A 19,796-nucleotide genomic window follows, 5' to 3' on the forward strand; every position below is an offset into this window, starting at 1 on the left:
GACTTTGACCCAAAAATGAAAGCATTTCCTATGGCCTTTCAAATTCTTAATTGTCGGTTTGGCTCTTCGGCCTTTGTTTGGTATGTCAAATACTTTCCAAGAAAGTTTGGAAAATAGATGGTTTAGCACTACAATCAGTCTTCACTAGTTATATAAGGTCTGACTTCAGATGCCAACTAATTTTCAGCTATCACAGCGGACCTATAAGAATTTCACTTAGTACAGACGTGCAAAAAGTAAACATGTCAATAAATTGAAGTAGTAAAGATTCAGAAAGGCAGGGACAGTGGAGAATAATTTCTTACTATGATGCTTCATGTAAGGGTACGTTATGGAATATCCATGGATTAGTGGAGAAAATAACAGTTTTCTTTTGAGCAAGAGCCATTCAAATATCCAATAAACAAAAATACAAATGAAAGTAATGGCCAAAAAAAGGTTGAGAAAAACGAAGAAATGAGAAACCCCAAGTTGAATCCCTAATCACCCATACATAAAAAATTTCAATAATTTAATTTCTAGAAGTGACAAATTCACTTTCTATCTATTCAAAATCGGAGGAAATTTTCTGGTATAGAATGCAAATGAAAAGAAAAAAAAAAAGGAACCGACTCAAAACTGACATGGCTCAGGTAGGATTAATAAACTGGCCATCTCTTCCAGTAAAGAAAATATGCACCCTCAATTCCCTTGTACCGCCACATGAGGCATCCAGATGCGAGATTGCAGGAGCTTGCTAAATGGAGCCCTTACCTCTCCCTTTCATCCCAGAAAGCTTCTAGTATTCACATCTTCAAATACCAAACACATATCATATTTACATTATGGTCAACCTAGTTAGCAGTCATAATGAAACTCCTCCCAAAACTCTTTTCAAATCTGATTTCTGTTCTGTAGTAAGTCTTGAAGGATACTTGACGTCAAACTTGATTCTCAAATTTCCCTTTCTCCCCGGTTCTTTTGAGATTGGCATTCCTTCATTTGGTACAACCATTTCAGCCCCAGGTTTGATGATATCGGTCAACGGGATCATAAGATTCCTTCCATCCAGGGTAGTTAGTTCAAGATTCTTCCCAGTGAGTGCCTCCAGCAGTGTGATCTCCTGGTTCACCACCAGATCATTACCGTCCCTCTTATAAAGTGCATGAGGTTTTTCATCAACTACAAAAATCAGATCTGCTGGAATAACACCAGGCTCTTGATTACCCTTCTCAGGGAAGGTTATCTTGGTGCCTTTCTTCCAACCAGGTTTGATCTCAATGGTTAATATCTCCTCCAGAGTCCGGACCTTACTGCAAGAGGATTACTCACATTAAGAAAAATTCAAGGAAAGCCAGATATTTAAAAAGCAGCAGAAGAATCTTTCAAATCTTGACTAGATTTATCTATCTTCAGATAATTATAAAATTACTTTAATGTGTATGAGATGTTATGATTCTTCTTTTGATCGTGAAAAATGTGATACAAGGAAACAAGAGGCATGAATGGTTATCAGCACCACCACTGCATCTTGACAAAATGGCAACCACAGTGATCGCTACAAAACTATAAGGTTCTAGATTACAACCTGTACTTCTTTATCACATTAAAGGGCCAAGGAGTTTCCAACCTAAACACATTCAGGGTGATTGTATGTTTATCAGTTTATGGCCTAATACCACAGAATGCAAAAGCAACGAAGTCATCTAGGTGAGTGTAGCCATAAGATATATGACTAATTAGTTATTTGTACTAAGAAATGAAAGGTGCCCCAAACATCTAGCTCCTAAGTTTGCAAACTAAACTATAACTTAGTAACAAAGAAAAACAGGGGAAACAAGATTAAATCAACAATGCAGTCAAAAGTCAAAACACAAAGCTTCATTCTAGCATAGCAGACACACTAGGCAATAGAGAATAGCAACTATATTGGCCTTAGTAGACCATACTTCTCCTCACTTAGGGAAGTCTTGGGTTCAACTGATGGAAAATGAGAGAGAAGAGAAGAAAGGAACCATGATTTGAAGCCCACCATAGAGCACAGGGTGTATTTTACAAAATTAAAAGAAAGTTTTTGCCTTCACTAGCCATTTCAAAATGGTTGCTTACTTTTTCTTTTCTTTTCATTTTTTTTTTTGTTCAGTTCTCCTATATGTACCAAGTGTGAAGAGCATTTTGAATCCTTGCACTCTCTTTGGCCCAATTCATATGTTTACCAACAGGACCTTATCATCATTCAAATGTCCCAAACTGAAATGACAGAACACCTTAAGATAAGCACTTGAGGCACCCTTCCTTATCAGCCATTTCTACATGAGTGACTTGACATACTAACTTTACTTCAACTAGAAACAGCATGGACTCGTGTTTATGTTATTGCATCTTCTAAGAATGAGCAAAATGAGTGTGTGCATACTTTCTTTTTTCCCTATCACCCACCAATCACAAACATATGCAGAAATGACACAAGCCTAGACCCGCCGACATCCACTCCTAATCAAACCAACCGAGTTCTTAGGCCTCTAATAGTAAAATTGAACAACAGGCTTCAATCTTGTGCATACTAAAATCGATAGGTTCGAATATCTGCAGAATCTAAATCCCAATCTGCAACCACCATATACACTCGTTTACTTTGCTAATTCCTAGCTAATACCCAAATGTTCAACACAGACAATTCAAAACACATTTCACAGTACAGTACGGAAGATCTACATAGAAAAATTTCTAGCTTAGCTAAAAGTTGCACAATTACATTTGCTTAAAGTGTAGTGTGATTAAAAAGACCAACTCTAGAACATCAAATTCAACTCGATAGAACGAAAGACTAACCAACCAAACATTGGCATTATAAAGTCAACAGCAATAACATCAATGATCATAATTCCTAACTAATACTAACATTATGAAGAGTAGTGATTAGCGAATTGATTTAGAAATGAAAGTAAAGACTAGTGAAGTAGATTTACCCAGCCGAATCGAAAATGCTTCTCGAAATCTTCATCTTCTTCTTGAATCCCTTATAGAGCTCCTCCAAGCTGCAAGCCAGGTTATTCTCCAGGGCATTGGCCTTCCTCAGTCCCGGCCCAGGCCCACTACTGGTCCCGGCGAACTCCGGCCCACCGGCCCCATTCGACGTCCTGAAGAACCCGTCCCTATACGCCCTCCCTCCGCCGCCACTCCCTCCAGCTCCTCCGCCGCCGCCGCCCTCCGATCCAAAAATCTCGGCGTAAATGTCCTCCGCGTCCCGCGGATTGAACCGAAACGACGTGGCGTTGTGGTTGCCGCGGTGGTAGTAGTGGTGCTGGTGGGGCGCGGCGGAGCGGGAGGAAGAGGGAGGGGGGAACTGGCCGGATTTGAGAGCCTCCTCGCCGTAGAGATCGTAGATCTGGCGCTTGGTGGGGTCGGAGAGGACGTCGTAGGCCTCGGAGATTTGCTTGAACTTGGACTCGGCCTCGGGTCGTTTTCCGGCCGGGTTTTTGTCCGGGTGCCAAATCATCGCCAGCCGCTTGTACGCCTTCTTCAAGTCGTCCTCGCTCGCGTTCCGGTTCACCTTCAGTATGTTGTAGTAATCGACCCCCATAGCTCCTCTTCTTCTTCTTCGGCTTCTGGGATTTCCGTTGTGGCTTTTCTTTTTTTTTCTGGTTTCTATGATTTGAGGGAGGGAGGGAGGGAGGGAGGGCCTCTCGTCGTCGTCGTCGTCGTCGTTAATCAAGTGGGTCCCGCGGGATAATAACAATAATCATGCTAATTATGGACCATTGAATATTAATCTAACTAAGATGTTATGTGTGTAATTAAAGGAAAAAAAAATTTCTAATCCTTTTGAAGATTTTGTCTTCATTGAAAATCATTCAGAATATGGAAACCAGAGAATGAAAATGAAATATTCTTTCTTCTTCTTTTTTTTATCGGGGGTGAGCTTGACAAGCAACCTCAGTTGCTAGTGTTAGCGAGTTAGTAACACACCAATCTGGTTAGAATTCAGACCGAGGTCCACGAGGGTATTTCATCAAATGCAGATTAATCCCGCGTCATAAGTGCACTAATTTGAAGGCCACTCAAACTTTTTTTTGAAGGCCACTCAAATTTGTCATGGCCACAAACGGGTGGAAATTGGGACTCGAACGCTTGATATGAGGAATCTGTGTTAGGCCGCTTGACTAATCTTACTACACTAGGTTTTACACATTTTATAATGAAATGTGCTATGTGCAGTGACTTTTTGATTGTGTCGAAAACAACTCCACTGCGTTCTGCATACTTTATATCTCATTTGTGTAATTTCAAATTTTACAATCATTGAGGATATTGTAGAATTTTGATTGATTCTGCGATCAATGTCATGCCATAAATTATCTATTAATCTATTATACTCTTACTGATTTTTCCGTTTTGGTTTCTTATAATTTGTTGTGATGTTTTATTTTTTCTATTTCAATTTGAACATTTTTATGTTTTAATATTAACACTATAAATGAAATAAATATTTTATTTTAAACCATAATGATTATAATATTCTTTTTTGTTTGCGGGAATCTTAGATTTTCTGGCGGGCAGTCTGGCGGGAATCTTAACGTGCATTTAGTTGAGAATAGTTAGATATATTTTTAAGTAGTGGATTATTCTTAAGATCAGCTAGATATATTTTACAGTCCGCCAGTGCCATAATAGGAAATGTTCTCTGAAGCATCTATGCTTCTTACTCGATCTAAGATTTGCAGTTGTAAGGTCTGTTTCTTACTCTATAATCTAACACATAATTTTAGGGAAGTGTCAGTGATCGGCCATCCAGGGCAGCTAGAGCCCAAACTCAAGGAATTAGCAGAACATCCTGAAGAACAAATTGATATATGAAATCGGAATGGATGATAAATACAAAATGAGAACACCTCTCAGAGTTCACAAACTGCTTCTCTCGTCGATTCTGTGTAAGCAAATCAACAAACCACAAAATGATATCGATATGACAACACAAATATACAAGTATTATGTGACACAGATGATCAGAAAACTACAAACTATGTATACACGGCCTTGACTCCCCGAACAGCTCATCTTTGTTACTCAACATGCAGCCCTGGAATGCAAAGCTTCATGAAGCGACAAGCCAACAGCCTACTAAATCAGGTCAATTAAGTCCTCAGTTTTGCAAAACCAAATGAGCCTGCTTTTCAGATGTATCGAAGAGTAAAGGAGAATGAATTCCCACAATGCATAAACTAAACAAGAATAATGAGTTATACGGCAACGGCTTGACCCGTTAGCCCATCGTGAAGCTGTAATGAACCATCTTTCATCAGATTGAGGCTTAAACTCTTGAATCTTTCCCTAGAATACTGTCGAGACGCCTTTCTCCAATCAGTTCCAGTTTTCATCATGGCAACAAACTCATCATAACTGATACGCCCATCCTATAATATCAATGCAAAGTAAGAAATAAATATAAGTGGATAAATTCTACCAGAATACTGGGAAATAAGGAGCTTTTCCAGTATTAATATGAAACAGCTTGAAGGTCAAACCTTGTCAGTATCCACCTCACGCATGATGTCAGTCAGCACATCCATATCCGTTTCACCTGTTTCATCTGCCAATGCTTGCCTTAGCTCAACTAATTCAATATACCCACTTCCATCCTTGTCAAAGAATATAAATGCTCTCCGGAGATGTTCATCATTCTCCAATTTTTGCAAGTGAATTGTAACTGCTGCGAACTCTCCATAATCCAGAAATCCATTCCCATCAACATCAGCCTATGCAAAAAGAAGAACAGAAGGCATTATTTTAATTGTTAAATGGATTGTACATATTAAAGATACATAAGCCATTACATAATGTTATAATTTGTTAGAAGCAAAGCTATCGTGATTTTAGTTTTCAACTGAAATTAAAACCACAGGACTTACCACTTCCATCAGCATCTTAACCTCTGGTTCAGCCAACTGCGAACCAACCTTTTGAAGACCAGTCTTCAATTCCTCATAAGTTACTCTGCCATCTTTATCAGTGTCCATCAATGTGAACATGTCCCTGATTACTTCTACTTCTTTAACAGATAAGTGCTCCGCAATTACCTGCAGCATTTGATAGAAAAGAAAATTTCACATAATTACATATTTCGTGAATCATATATCACTGCAATACTAGCCAATACTTTACTGAGAGTCATAAAATGATCAATTACAGATGCTTACCCGTAAGGCCTTCTTTTTAAATCTATTCATTATTGAGAACTGCTTGAGCCTTGGCCTCACAATATCTCCTAATGGAACATTTGGAGCTTTCTTTGCATTTTGTAACCATGGATGTTCTGTAGTCACAAAAGGCAAGGCAAACTTCAGGTCACATATTTCATGAAATGCAATCATGTTGCAGATACATTTAACCTCATAGCAGAATAGACATGCATAGAACTCTTTCTTTAAACAAAATTTATATTACACCAATTATTACAAACAATTGGGTTCCTCTGGTTTCAAAAGACTGACAACATAAACTTTATAAATTTGCAAAATTGTTTGGCTTGGCTGGGATAACTGGTATAGGAACTACACTGCCCAGGTAGAAAGAATAAATGAGACTAACTTGGTTTTGAAAAGACGATTTCCTAGCCCTCTAGTGTAGCTGAGTTGACTCGCTTTCAGGCCTAGTTCAGGTTCCTTTTTATATAAGCGCAGAGTTTTCATCTCTAATAAGACTTTCTTATCCCCCTTTGTCTATCTACAGATAACTGCAGATAACGTTCATACTATTTCTTTAAGAACCCAACTATTTCTCATATCAAAGTAATTCCACGCGCAAAACAACTACAAACTATGGGTTTCATTTATCCAGCAAACTTACCATTTCTTCTACTTTCAGTATTTCTGATGAGTAAGTATTTATTAATCAAACAAACACTAGAAAGTAGTAGAAACAAACCTACAGTTGGAGTAACGGAAATAACACTTAAAAACAAGACCAAGCTATTTGAACACTTGAAAAGCAATGACCTCAACCAAAAACTGGAAGTGCTAGTCATTACAACTATGACTAATATTTGAACACCTAGGTAGAGGCTAACTCTTATTCTAATAGTTTCCACAATCATATAAACCAGCTAGTTCCTCCGTCTTATCCAACACTTGGCAATTTCTTCACAGTAAACATGAAAGACCGATCTTTTGATTTACCAACATAATGAAATGGGGATTCCATCCACTGCTAATATAGAGGGCATTGTTACTATGTTGTTTGAATCAATGATTTCTCTCCTTTTACTCAGACTTTGTTTTCCCGTAGTAGCTTTCAGCTTTTGATCGATGTTTAATAATATATGATTGGAACATGATAGATCTTGCAAAATCATAATAGGTTACAAATTCCTGTGAAAAAGGGCTAGTGCAGGTAAATTATCTATGTTGAACTCTCTCAAATGTCAACATGTTAAGACTTAAGACTGAGTGACAAGAAGGACTTACCAAGCACCTGTTGAGCAGTCAAGCGTTTTTTAGGATCCGGGTCGAGCATCTGCCTTACGAGGCTTTTAGCACTCTCTGAAATCTGAGGCCAGGGTTCCCTCTTGAAATCAATCACCCCCCTCAAGATTGCAAGAGCCACACCCTGTTCACTCTCTGTCATAGAAATCCAAAATTAGAAACAATTTCACAATCCCACACTAACATCAAATCCATCATTTCAGTGGCAACATAAACAGTTTTGAGCATATTCGGGGAATTAGATTTCTGTAATACCCGCCCAAAATGGAGGAACCCCACATAACAAAATGTAAAGAATCACTCCGGCGCTCCATATATCAACCTCCGGTCCATAATTCCTCTTCAAAACCTCGGGCGCCATGTAGTACGGACTCCCCACAATCTCCATAAACTTCTCCCCTAAAACCCACACACAAAAACAAATCCATCAATACAAGCTCAAACACCTACAAAACCCAGATAGAATCAATTCACCAAAACCAACAGTAATCCAGAAACACACCAGGCTTAAAAAACACAGAGAGCCCAAAATCAATAGCCTTAAGCGGGGAGTGCTCTTTCTTATTCGAAAACAGAAAGTTCTCCGGCTTCAAATCCCTGTGCATAACCCCATTCGCATGGCACATCCTCACCACCTCAGCTACAGTCCTGGCTACGTTCGCCGCAGCCCGTTCACTGTAGTGCCCTCTCGCCACAATCCTATCGAAAAGCTCGCCTCCTTCACAGAGCTCCATCACCAGGTGAACGTTCTCGTTGTCCTCATAGGTCGCCTTCAGCTTCACTATGTTCGGATGCTCCGGCAAATTGGACATTATCGCAACCTCGCGCCTCACGTCCTCTATATCCACCTGAAAAAAAAATGATAAACTCACTCACCACAGTTTACATATCAAAACGGAACGGCGCCGTTCAATTTCGGTTTCGGTTTCTTACAGCAGTCCGGAGCTTCCGTTTGGAGATGGACTTGCAGGCCAGAGCTTCTTTAGTCTCGCGGTCCGTACAGAGGTAGGTGATGCCGAACTCGCCGCGGCCCAGCTCCCGGCCCAGTATGTACTTGTCGCCGATCCGAGTCCGGTGACCGAGCGGAATCACGTCCTTGAGGACTCGGATCGGCGCCGGCGACCGGATCGCGTCCTCGGAGAACGGGTTCGGCCGCCGCTCCCCGGCCTTCTTCTTCTTGTTGTTCGCCTGGTAGGTGCCCTGGTTCTCGATGACGTCAGCTCTGACGCACACGTTGCAGTTCCCCATGTGTTACAGCTGTAAAACTAAAAACCCTCACCCCGGCTCAGCTGTTTACTCTTGTTAAAGCTGAAACAGAGCGACGAAGAAGAACCCGCTCCGGCTTTGGTTGCATCAAAACGCGGCCGTTTAGGGCGGCGCAGCCGTGTGGGGAAAACCGAGGGAGAGAGAGAGAAGAAGAACGGAAAAAATGAGCCTTTCTTGAAAGAAAGAAAAAAAAAAAAACAAAAGTAATGAGGGTATACTTCAGCGAGTTTGAATTTGAGGGAAGAGTTGGGATTGGAGGGGGGGGGGGGGTTAATTTTTTCCTGAGAAAGTTTTGGATTTCAGTCGCCTGGAATTTTGTCCAATTGAGCCGAGACCTGAGCATATGATTGTGAAAGGAGACAGGGCGGTATCCGGTGTTGGAGGGAACAGGGATCGTTTTGTTGGTTATTTACTGATCATTACCGAATAGTTACTGCCTAATTAGCAACACAGTAGATATCTAATTACTAATTATATATTTTCTTTCCAAATTTACAGAGATACTTTTAATATATCATTCTCAAACAGAAAAAGATACTTTTAATATTTCTGAATGGGGTAATTGTTTAGAAATGAGCATCGTGAGGATTTTGACTTTTACTTTTTATTTTTGTGTTAAAAATTAATAAAGATGACGCTAAAATGATTTGAGAGCGTTTTCGATCTTCTTGAATTGTTGCTTTAATTATGGTTGTGAAATAAAGAGTCACGTATTTTATTTTCTTATTGTTCTAGGAGCTATTAGAGTCAAACTTCTCATTCCTTACCCTTAACGGTCGTTGTAGACTTTACTATTATCGAAACTTAATGAACCAAAAATTAAGCCATTACTTAAGAATTTTACAAAGGAAAAATATTATAAATGTAAATACGAAGTGTACTGCAGATGATGTAACTTTCTACATACGTATTGCCCGAGATAGCATTGTTTCCTAACGGACAATCAACCAATTCGTTTATCACTTTTCCTGGTAGAGTAGTGGATTGGAGACGGTCTAACTTTCTGTATACGTTATGTCTAAGAGAGTATTGTTTTTTAACGCACAGTCAACCCACTCGCTTAATCAATTTGTTCATCGCTCTTATGGTAGAGTCGTTTCTTGTGATTGATGTAGTTACATTTTTAATAGAAAATACTTAATTTATTCCGAACAACAGAATACCAAGTGTATTAATAGGGATTATATTAGTAAACATTGATAGTTGCTTAATGACCTAGCTAAACCCTTCAAACTTAAACAACAACAAAGATAAGAGAAAAATCATGATATTTTGGTAAAGTCAACTTGAGGTGGTTTTTCTTAGCTACCAACCCTCTAATTGGCCCTATGATGAATTGTGAATTATATTCAATCACGAATGTTATTTTCTAATTAGGGATAGAGCCATCGAATAAAACTAACCGTTGATGTGTGATGGCTTTGAAAATGAAGGGTGAATTTTTCTGAGGAGTGGATGAGTGGGTTTGACGACTCACGTGGGTTTGACTCGGTCATCGGCGACCCCTTGGATTTGACTGTGTTGTCCTGAACTAAGACATACATACGATTAGGACTAATTAAACACCATTAGGCCTTCTATTTGTGTTACATTTGGCGCGCCCGGACACAGCCGTATTTCCCAGTCTTGTAATTTAAGGTTTGTATACCTAAACCAAAAAACATAAATTGTTTTTTTTTTCTCTGCAAATTTAATGTACAAATTGAGTTTTGAATATTTCATGCCGCAACATATTTTACCTAACTATAAGAAAATACATGCCTTGAAAATACTGGCGACTTTTTTCTATGAATGAGTTCACTCGATGCTTTATTTTCTAATTAAAATTGATCAAGAGGGTTTGAATCCAGTCTGGTAGGGAAGACAACCTCTCCCCATATTATTTTTAAGGTGACTATGGTGCATTGACAATAAGTCTTTTGAATCAAGAAAATAATATGAAATGAAAAACATATGAAAAAAACAACAAAAAGTATATTGTGAATGCACAGTCAAAGGAAAATACTTGGTCTACTTGCTCTTGAATGTCCATGACAGGTTTCTTAGCTTTGTCAAGGGTTCTCTCACTCAGTTGTGTATTACGGATATTATTTTAAATTTTTTTTTTTTTTCAGGTTCCCTGAATTTGGTATTTCAAACCTTCCCTTTGAAAAATCTGGTCAAGTTTGATGTGGAATAATGGAAACAACCCAGTATGCATGTGTATGTATGTGCATGATCCTCCCAATTGACACATTTGATGAACCTCACTTAGAACAGCAAAATTCCATATTATAAGTTGCCTAGAACATATTTATGCATCTGCTTTGATATAAATAGCTAATTACTCTATACATGGATTGATTAATGGGAGAAATAGAAAAATTAGAGGGATGAATGGGTGCAAATAGTAACAAAGGAAGTGTGAGTGGGAGAAGTAGGTGGTGGGTGATTTAGTCAAACATTGAGAAGTCTTTTGAAAGCCGACGGAAATGGAAATTTTAAGATTCGATGATTAAAGTCAACAAAATGATTGACATTCACATCTTCTTTTCCAAAAGCTTATCTACTGTTTTCATATGATGTAGGTTGTCCCTCTTCCCAAAACAAATTAAATTCCTTTTCTTTTACCTCAATGTGAATTAACAGGAAAAAGTTGAAAGTAGTCGAGTAAACAAGTGCTTTACTCTTTCTCCTGTCTTAATTAACATGTTGATTCGATCACAAACAATCCCTAATCCTTTCCCTTAGTGATCGGTGTTCTCGACCACAAATTTAAGTGCACGTACAAACATACTGAATGTAATTCTTAAAACACTGTAGTTGTAAACGTAAATAGATGTTGTTCATTTCATTACTAGCTAGACCTAAAAGGGTAGCAAGACGTATAGATTACGTGCCCAACAAATTAAAGAAAAGGTTATTATCAATTTAGGTGTAGTATTAATCTGGACTTCAATTCAAATTAGTTGGGAAGGGGGTAGTTGGGTACGTCGACATGAATTGCATGCATGGTTTAGCTGTTCCCATTTTCCTCTGATGTCGATCACACACTATGATCACTATTTAAGCTACAAAACCAACAGCACTGTGTACGTGTTTTATTGACTTGTGCTTTCACATTGTAGCCAAGCTTCTACAATTCTGAATGAACCTTTCGATCTATATAGCTTCGATCTTTAATTAACCAGTGGTCCATATACGACTGATGAACAAATTAATCTAAGGCTAAGTATTTTCCACGACTTGCATATATGTATTTTCCTACAAACGAAAGCTAACACGTAATTAATTACCTTAAGTACGAGATAATTACGAGGCGCCCCAGGTACGTACGTATTTGGTTTACCATTATTTAACTAATGAATCGATCAGTGCATGATAAATTATTAATGGTGTGCCAAACTTGTGGAAAACTTGTTACTGTTGGTAATTTTCTTTTACTACAAGCAACTATCACCGAGTCTCTTTACTTTTAAAGTCTTAAACCATAATGTATATGGGAGGAGAAAGCCTTGATAGCCTTGATCTTAAGTAATATATAATCGGGGACCCTCATGTAATCTAATTTGCTTATTAGAGAGAAAGAGCTAGATAGATAGATGCTGGGTAGCTTTCTGTCGACATTAAAAGGAGCTGGAAAAGTTTGATGGTGTAATGTGCTGCAGTAGGCGTGGGGGGTGAGCTGTGTGAAGGAACACGTACACATATACACACACTACTTTTTCTTGAAGCCCTAAAATATAGATCGGTGATGACCAAACATCATGATGGTGATCAACATGCATGGCCTGGCCTTTTCTCTTTTTATTTCACTTTTGGATAAAGAACTGGCCTACTCTACTGTTTAATATTCATGCATGCCAGTCTATAAAGTTCTATTTTTGTTTTCGTTACTGGAATGTGAAGGAGGGGCTTCATCGATCATTATATATAAAGCTGGCTCTTGCTAGCCAGCCTTCACCGATCTAACCCATTTGCTGGTTTTCCCATCCTTGTCTCCATTTGATCGTCTTCTTCTCTATCTTTGATCGCAAATGCTCGTTAAGCACTGCTCTTGCATGAAAAAGTTAAACACCACAGCTCTAGACTCGAGAAAAGAGGTACTCGATCGATCAGTGCCAACTAGATGACTAAAATTTATCCGTTCATGTGAAATTTACCGCTAGCTAAAATTTATCTGTTCATGTGAAAGAGCTGCTCATGCCCTTGTCTAAATTGACTAATTAAAAAGAAAATACTCGAAATAAATGAGAATTATATATATATATATGAGTCACTTAAATGTCAATAGAACCAAACCGAAATTTTATTATCAATATCGCGCGTTATTATTTTAGCTAGCTATCTCTTGTTGGACTTGATACTATCCGTTGTGGACACTTCTCCTCGTTGTTGACTTGCTGTGATCAAGTAGCTCTTGGTTAGTTATTTAGTTAGAATCGCCGAGCCTCATTTCACTTCCTCTTTATTTCACGAAAAGAAAATGAATTGAAGCATACAAACCATCTTTTTTTAATATTATTTTTGTCAATGGGAGTGAGATAGCAACTATTTACTTCCGTTATGTTAGCTAGTTAATAGCACACCCATTCAGTTAGTATTCGGACTAAGGTTCATGAGGGTCTCCCAGTAAAACCCGACTAATCTCCCGCTGCAGGTGCATGAACCTGAGTACTCCTCAAACTGGTGGGAGTTGGTACTTGAACACTTGACATGTGGATTTCATGCTAGGCTGCTCGACCAATCTTACCACATCAGGTAGTTACAAACCATCTTTCTTATTTTAAGAAGAAAAGTAATTTACTGTTTTATGATACAAATGAAAAAGAAACGGTAATGGTTGATGCTTGATACTAGAAGAGTTGGGCTGCGGCCCGCAATACAATATGGAGCCATGGCCTTTTTACAGAGTCTCAATCTAGCTAAGGTTTCTGATGCCCACAGCTTCCCAAAACCATTTTAGTCGAAACAAAAGAGTTGAATTTTATTAAAACCAGGAGGGAGATATTATCTTTATTAGAAAATGAAAACTTGAGGAAGAGGTTGTGTTTTGACTTTTGACGGCGATCTTGGCTTGAGCAACAAGGTATATTTGAGTATTTGACTGTTCTAAAAAACCAACAAGAAAACTCTGAATTGACTATCGGTGTCGTCCTGAGCCCTGAGGGGTCTGTCTCCGTCCACGTAGACAGCTACCTGGTGTAATCATACACTGCAGCTTCTCCATCTGCTCTTAACTTAGACTTGCACCATCACAGACGTCTGATCAGGCAACTTTCTGCATTGTCACACGTGGAGGGTGGAATCTTGTTTGACCAAGGAAGCGATCAAAACTACCGAGTGCTGACCTCAATCTCAAAAAAACTACTGACCAAGCAAAAATACACAAAGAAATAGGCATGATCATGGTAATTATGCGTGTAATGAGGTAAAAAAATAACACCAATTCTGATTTCCTTTTTCTTTTCTTAGCAATTACCAATTCTATTTACATAAAGCCAAACAAAGTGTTTGGTGGATTACAATATTCTCAATCATTCATCATTTAATTTGCATTATTTGCACTTGATTTGTTCGGTGTGTTTTACCAAAATAAATATATAAATTTGTTTAGCTAGTGGACTCTTTTTCTAGTTTAACCTTAAGAGTAAGTCAATATATAATATATGATTTTGTTTTGGATGATTATGGATTAAAAGAAATAAATTATATATATCATAACAATTAACAATCTACATCCAATCTGCTATAAGTTAGCTAGTAATAAAAAATACGAAACGTCTCACTGCCCGTATCAACTAGTGGGTGACAATATTATTTGTTTTCGATCATTAGGTAATGAAGAGAATATCAATCACCTAATTTTTTCACACAAAAAAAAAGAAAAAAAAGAAAGAAAGAGAATTTCGAATTAGGGTAAATATCTTTTCTAATAATTGACTAATTGAGATTTTTTCAGAAAAGGTCGAAGCAGGGTGTATGATCCTGGAGCCGCAGCGAATCGTTTTCCAAAACATGGAAAGCGTTCCTCAACACCCCCAGGGAACACTGTAGAGTTTGTAGACAGGGTTCTAGTTCCAGCCAGGGCCGTCACGTGTGAACCGCGAACCTCCGACACGTGTCAACACCGCCCGCACTGCACGTATTGAAATTTGTAAAGTAGGGCGAAACAACGAAAAAAAAAAAACAGCTGATTTTCAAGGCCAGCAGGCAGCAGCCTCTCTATTCTCTATTCTCTTTTCTCCCCTACTTGCTTGGAACGCACAAAGCTCCTCTCTTTCACGGCAGAGAGAGCAGCGCCGCCGCTGCCCTTCTCTCTCTGTTGTCTCTAGACAGACCCAGAAGGCCATTTTGGGTACCCTCTCTTTCTGTGTTAGCCATTTTTGTTTACTGGGTTATGTAAAGTTGTTTGCTTTATGAGAATTACTTGGTTTTTGTTTTGTATTGTGGGGATTGAGTATATAGGTATGTTCATGAGCTTTTACATGTGTCAAAGATTTGATCTTTTTTGTTTGTTTGTTCATATGTAGTTCTTTTTGGTTAGCAGGAAGGGTGTATTTTGTAGGTTTCAGATTGAAAGTTTTAATCTTTATGTAAAGTATGAGTTTGTACAGATGTCAGATGCTTATCAGTGAAATGGAACTAACAAAATGGAATGAAAGTAAACACAATTCTTGGTTTTGTGTACAGAATATTAATGCGAGGAGTTGTTGTTACATTGGCATGTTGATTGTGTTGGATGGTGTGTAACTGAATTGGAACAATAGACTAGCAAGTAAGGCCGCAATGTTCTTTTACCGGTTGTTTATTTTGAATGTTTTGATTACTAATCAGTTTCAAATTAAGGTGGTGTTTTTGGGGAATTGATGATATCGTAATCAGGAAGCTGAATATGTGAGTGACTTGTTGGAGCATTGGTTAGGATTAGTGAGAACCTTGAGGATTTGTATACTGTTACGGAAATGATAATGCTATTTAAGGATTCCTCTTTTTTTGGGATGTGTGTTCTGGGTTTTATTGGCTAGGATAATTTATATACTATTGTAATACAACTCTAACTTGATAACTAGTGTGTGAGGTGATGCACATCAAGAATCTGTAAAAAGAAAAAGTAGAGGTCCCTTGTACTGGATGACTGTGACTAGCATTTTTCTGTCTTTAGATGTTAATCCTGTGTTGATATACTATGCCATGTTGCTAATTTATTATCCTTTGCTTTTGTGCAGGTGAGACCATGGCACAAAATTTGTTGCGCGCAAAGCATATAGGTAACCTCTCAAGTAGTGCTAGGTCATTTTTTCTCAGCGGGTCACGATGTAGTGCAACAGAGGGAAATTCATGCACTTGCTCTGAAGATGAAAACTGTGCCCCACAAAGGCAGCAAGCAAGAAATAGAGGTCTTCTTGCCCAAAATCCATCAAGCACCGGATCTAAACCTTCTGCAAGGGCAGGAATCTTAGTTTCGGGAGATGCAGTGAAAGTAGCAGATTCTCGTAAATCTGAGAGTGTTGACCAGACAACTTCTATAAAACAGGTGGCAACTGCCCCAACACCTTTTGTGAGATCAGATACTGTAAGTTATGCTAGCAACGTTGATGGCATTCAGAAGGATGTAAGCTCATCGCCTCTTGCTACAGAGCAATTTGTTAAGGCTGGTGTTGCAGCTGTCAATTTTTTGTCAGATATAGTGAGTTATAAGATTCCTTTGTCTGATGGGATGGGGATGCTTAGTTTGCCAAAAAACACTGTGGTTCGTTCCACCGTGGGAGTCTCCAGTGTCAAGTCATCAAATGTGAAGCAGATAAACAGAGAGCATTTCACTAGTGTGCATCCAAAGCCATCTACTGAGAGAGCAGCAGCTTCAGAGCGTACGAGTAATCATCAGGGATCAAAGGGAAATGTTGATAAATCCAGTTCTGTTAGAGGTCTAAATCATGTTCCATATAACAGGACAGAAAACTCAGCAGCAGCTCACAGTGTTCAGACTCCAGAAACTCATGATAGAAGGGCGTTGCCACGAAAATCAAAAGCTCAGCCAAACCACTTCGTTCCAGATTTCAGTTCCAATGTACAGATTTCAGATGCAGAGATTACTAGATGTGGCCCTAAAGGTTTCGATAAACCTGTAAGAGAGATGAAAATGCCAACAGGGATTGCTCCATTCAACAGGCAGTGTGCACACAAGGGGAATGTTGTTCAAAATGTTTCTCACATACTGCAACAGCTTAAATGGGGCCCTTCTGCAGAGGCAGCTCTTGGAAGTCTAAACTGTTCAATGGACGCATATCAAGCCAACCAAATTTTGAAGCAAATTCAAGATCATTCTGTTGCTCTTGGATTTTTTAATTGGTTAAAACGACAAGCAGGATTCAGGCATGATGGGCACACTTACACCACCATGGTTGGCATCCTTGGTCGTGCCAGGCAGTTCGGCGCCATCAATAAATTGCTTAATCAGATGGTGAATGAAGGATGTCAACCAAATGTTGTGACATACAATCGTCTGATTCATAGTTATGGTCGCGCAAACTATTTGAAAGACGCAATGAATGTGTTCAGTCAAATGCAAAAAGCAGGTTGTGAGCCTGACCGCGTCACCTACTGTACACTCATTGACATCCATGCTAAATCTGGGTTTCTTGATGTCGCCCTTGGACTGTATGATAGGATGCAAGAGGCTGGTCTTTCGCCTGACACATTTACTTACAGTGTTATGATCAACTGCCTTGGGAAAGCTGGCCATTTAGCTGCAGCTCACCGGCTGTTCTGTGAGATGGTGGATCATGGTTGTGTTCCCAACCTGGTCACCTATAATATCATGATAGCTTTGCAGGCCAAAGCAAGGAACTATGAGACTGCTTTAAAGCTCTACCGTGACATGCAGGGTGCTGGATTTCAGCCAGATAAAGTGACTTATAGCATAGTAATGGAGGTGCTTGGCCATTGTGGATATCTTGAGGAGGCAGAAGCACTTTTTGGTGAAATGAAACGGAAGAATTGGGTACCTGATGAACCTGTTTATGGCCTTTTAGTTGATTTGTGGGGCAAGGCTGGTAATGTGCAAAAAGCCTGGGATTGGTATCAAGCAATGCTCCATGCTGGTTTGCGTCCAAATGTGCCAACTTGCAATTCTCTTCTCAGTGCGTTTCTTCGGGTGCACCGTTTGTCTGATGCCTATAACTTGTTGCAGAGCATGGTGGGCTTAGGTCTGAACCCTTCTTTGCAGACATATACCTTGCTTCTCAGTTGTTGCACAGAAGCACGATCACCATATGACATGGAATTTTGTTGTGAGCTCATGGCAGTCACACGCCATCCTGCTCATACATTCCTACTGTCTATGCCATCAGCAGGACCCGATGGCCAAAACGTGAGAGAACACATGAGCAGCTTCTTGGATCTGATGCATAGTGAGGATAGAGAAAGCAAAAGGGGGCTTGTAGATGCAGTAGTGGATTTCCTTCATAAATCAGGGCTCAAGGAGGAGGCTGGTTCTGTCTGGGAGGTGGCTGCGCAGAAGAATGTTTATCCAGACGCCGTCAAAGAGAAAGGCTCATGTTATTGGCTTATAAACCTACATGTTATGTCTGATGGTACTGCTGTGACAGCACTATCAAGGACACTTGCTTGGTTTCGCCAAGAAATGCTAATATCCGGGGTTTGTCCAAACCGAATTGATATTGTGACAGGATGGGGACGGCGGAGTAGGGTTACAGGAACTTCTATGGTGAGGCATGCAGTGCAGGAATTGCTGCACATGTTTAGCTTCCCGTTTTTCACCGAGAATGGGAATTCTGGGTGCTTTGTAGGATGTGGGGAGTCTCTTAATAGATGGTTACTCGAATCTTATGTGGAGCGGATGCATTTATTGTAGGCAGTAATGCTTCCTTTCTGTCCTCAGCACCGATTTTTTGTTCTTCCTTCTTGGTAGGAAGAGGAAGATTAGCAGGCTTAGTTGAGTTATGTCTTCTATTTATAAGAGTATGACTGTATTCAAGTTGTTCTTATGTGCAGCTTTAAGTTGAGTAATAAATTTCAGTTTTCACCAGGGATGTAAATTCAGTCTTGATATTGTTTATGTGTTCAATGTTTGAGGATATGCAGAGCTAACCAGAAATGAAACAGGTTTGATATGACATTAAGCTACAACATGTGGGTTTTTGCCCAACTTTTGAAGTGGGCAGGTGGTTGAGGTTGACCCAAAAGTTGGTGTAGCTGACTCATGCCATGAAAGAAGGAAAAGAGAGAAGAAAAAGAAATTGGTGTGTTTTGAATGTTGATGACTTCAGGAGTCTCTTAAGCTTTGTTGTTGTAGTAGGTGCATGGTTTTCAATTTTTCATTGTGTACCTGGAAGTTATGAGTTGATCTTTTGTGACATTTTATGGAAATTACTCCACCTGGTTGTTGCAGTCTAAGCTATTGTTCTTCTTCTTCTTTTTTTTTTTTTTGCCCAATTTTTGTCAAAGGCCTCACCAGTCACCACACCATGATGTTAAATTTTAATTCTTTATTTATCTAATTATTTACTTATTTTTCAGTAGCTATTTTGGTCAAAATAACCTTTGGCTGAGGAGATTGAGACCACAGTATATATGTTTATTGGTTTTTTATAATACTTCACGTAACTTTGTCTGAATTAATGGTTCAATTTCTGTTTTATTCTTTTGTCATGTCTCGTTATCTTTGGCTACATTCATCTCCTCTACTTTTGCCTTCCCCCATTAGATTAGGGGGTTCATTTCATATGGTGCTTATATATTATGTCCAAATCACCACCATTTTTTTTTTAAATTAAATAGGTAACATTTCAATAAAGTCATCAATCGGAAGCAACTCCTACCTACAGTAGCATAAGGCCAAAGTGGTAAAACCGACAGCCCATTAGCAAAACAATATTACCTTTCAAGCTTAATTAAAAGGATATACCAATACCAAGATGCATACCAGAGATGTTGGATGACACATATGCCACTCTCATGCCCTCAACGCCTCAAGAGAACTATGCTTTGGGACCTTAATTACAAGAAATAAATAAGCGTGACACGATATATTTTTCTCATGATTTTTTAGAAAACCTCTAAAGTATC

At 39.1% G+C, this 19,796-nt stretch overlaps 3 protein-coding genes across 4 annotated transcripts; 1 reads left to right on the forward strand and 2 right to left on the reverse strand.

The window, feature by feature from the left end:
- Window positions 1–457: 457 nt before the first annotated feature.
- LOC133745974 (uncharacterized) lies at window positions 458–3,646 on the reverse strand. The gene is made up of 2 exons (XM_062174131.1): window positions 2,949–3,646; window positions 458–1,292 (listed from the first exon to the last, which is right to left on the reverse strand). Exons 1-2 carry the CDS (start codon window positions 3,560–3,562, stop codon window positions 845–847), a joined length of 1,062 nt encoding a protein of 353 aa, XP_062030115.1. The 5' UTR covers window positions 3,563–3,646; the 3' UTR covers window positions 458–844.
- Window positions 3,647–4,800: 1,154 nt separating this feature from the next.
- LOC133742984 (calcium-dependent protein kinase 10) lies at window positions 4,801–8,991 on the reverse strand. Its single transcript, XM_062170723.1, has 8 exons — window positions 8,394–8,991; window positions 7,963–8,308; window positions 7,716–7,859; window positions 7,443–7,595; window positions 6,177–6,292; window positions 5,889–6,056; window positions 5,505–5,735; window positions 4,801–5,393 (listed from the first exon to the last, which is right to left on the reverse strand). Exons 1-8 carry the CDS (start codon window positions 8,706–8,708, stop codon window positions 5,220–5,222), a joined length of 1,647 nt encoding a protein of 548 aa, XP_062026707.1. The 5' UTR covers window positions 8,709–8,991; the 3' UTR covers window positions 4,801–5,219.
- A 5,895-nt stretch (window positions 8,992–14,886) lies between these two features.
- LOC133743005 (pentatricopeptide repeat-containing protein At1g74750) lies at window positions 14,887–19,124 on the forward strand. Of its 2 annotated transcripts, XM_062170743.1 has the most exons (3): window positions 14,887–15,063; window positions 15,399–15,483; window positions 15,935–19,124. In XM_062170743.1, exon 3 carries the CDS (start codon window positions 15,943–15,945, stop codon window positions 18,580–18,582), a length of 2,640 nt encoding a protein of 879 aa, XP_062026727.1. In that variant the 5' UTR covers window positions 14,887–15,063; window positions 15,399–15,483; window positions 15,935–15,942; the 3' UTR covers window positions 18,583–19,124. The 2 variants fall into 2 exon arrangements, with proteins under 2 accessions (XP_062026727.1, XP_062026726.1); XM_062170742.1 differs by lacking the exon at window positions 15,399–15,483.
- Window positions 19,125–19,796: the final 672 nt, after the last annotated feature.

The sequence above is a fragment of the Rosa rugosa genome, chromosome 4, assembly GCF_958449725.1.
Source record: "Rosa rugosa chromosome 4, drRosRugo1.1, whole genome shotgun sequence".
NCBI lineage: Eukaryota > Viridiplantae > Streptophyta > Magnoliopsida > Rosales > Rosaceae > Rosa > Rosa rugosa.

What these genes read in the sequence shown, in the direction of transcription:
- LOC133745974 (XM_062174131.1), bottom strand. Translation starts at nt 3,562, where the DNA reads ATGGGGGTCGATTACTACAACATACTGAAGGTGAACCGGAACGCGAGC. An exon ending in AGCATTTTCGATTCGGCTGG is followed by an intron (nt 1,293 to 2,948) that starts GTAAATCTACTT and finishes ATCCTCTTGCAG; the next exon opens with TAAGGTCCGGACTCTGGAGG.
- LOC133742984 (XM_062170723.1), bottom strand. Translation starts at nt 8,708, where the DNA reads ATGGGGAACTGCAACGTGTGCGTCAGAGCTGACGTCATCGAGAACCAG. An exon ending in AACGGAAGCTCCGGACTGCT is followed by an intron (nt 8,309 to 8,393) that starts GTAAGAAACCGA and finishes TTTTTTTTTCAG; the next exon opens with GTGGATATAGAGGACGTGAG. An exon ending in GACTGCTCAACAGGTGCTTG is followed by an intron (nt 6,293 to 7,442) that starts GTAAGTCCTTCT and finishes TTGTGACTACAG; the next exon opens with AACATCCATGGTTACAAAAT.
- LOC133743005 (XM_062170743.1), top strand. Translation starts at nt 15,943, where the DNA reads ATGGCACAAAATTTGTTGCGCGCAAAGCATATAGGTAACCTCTCAAGT.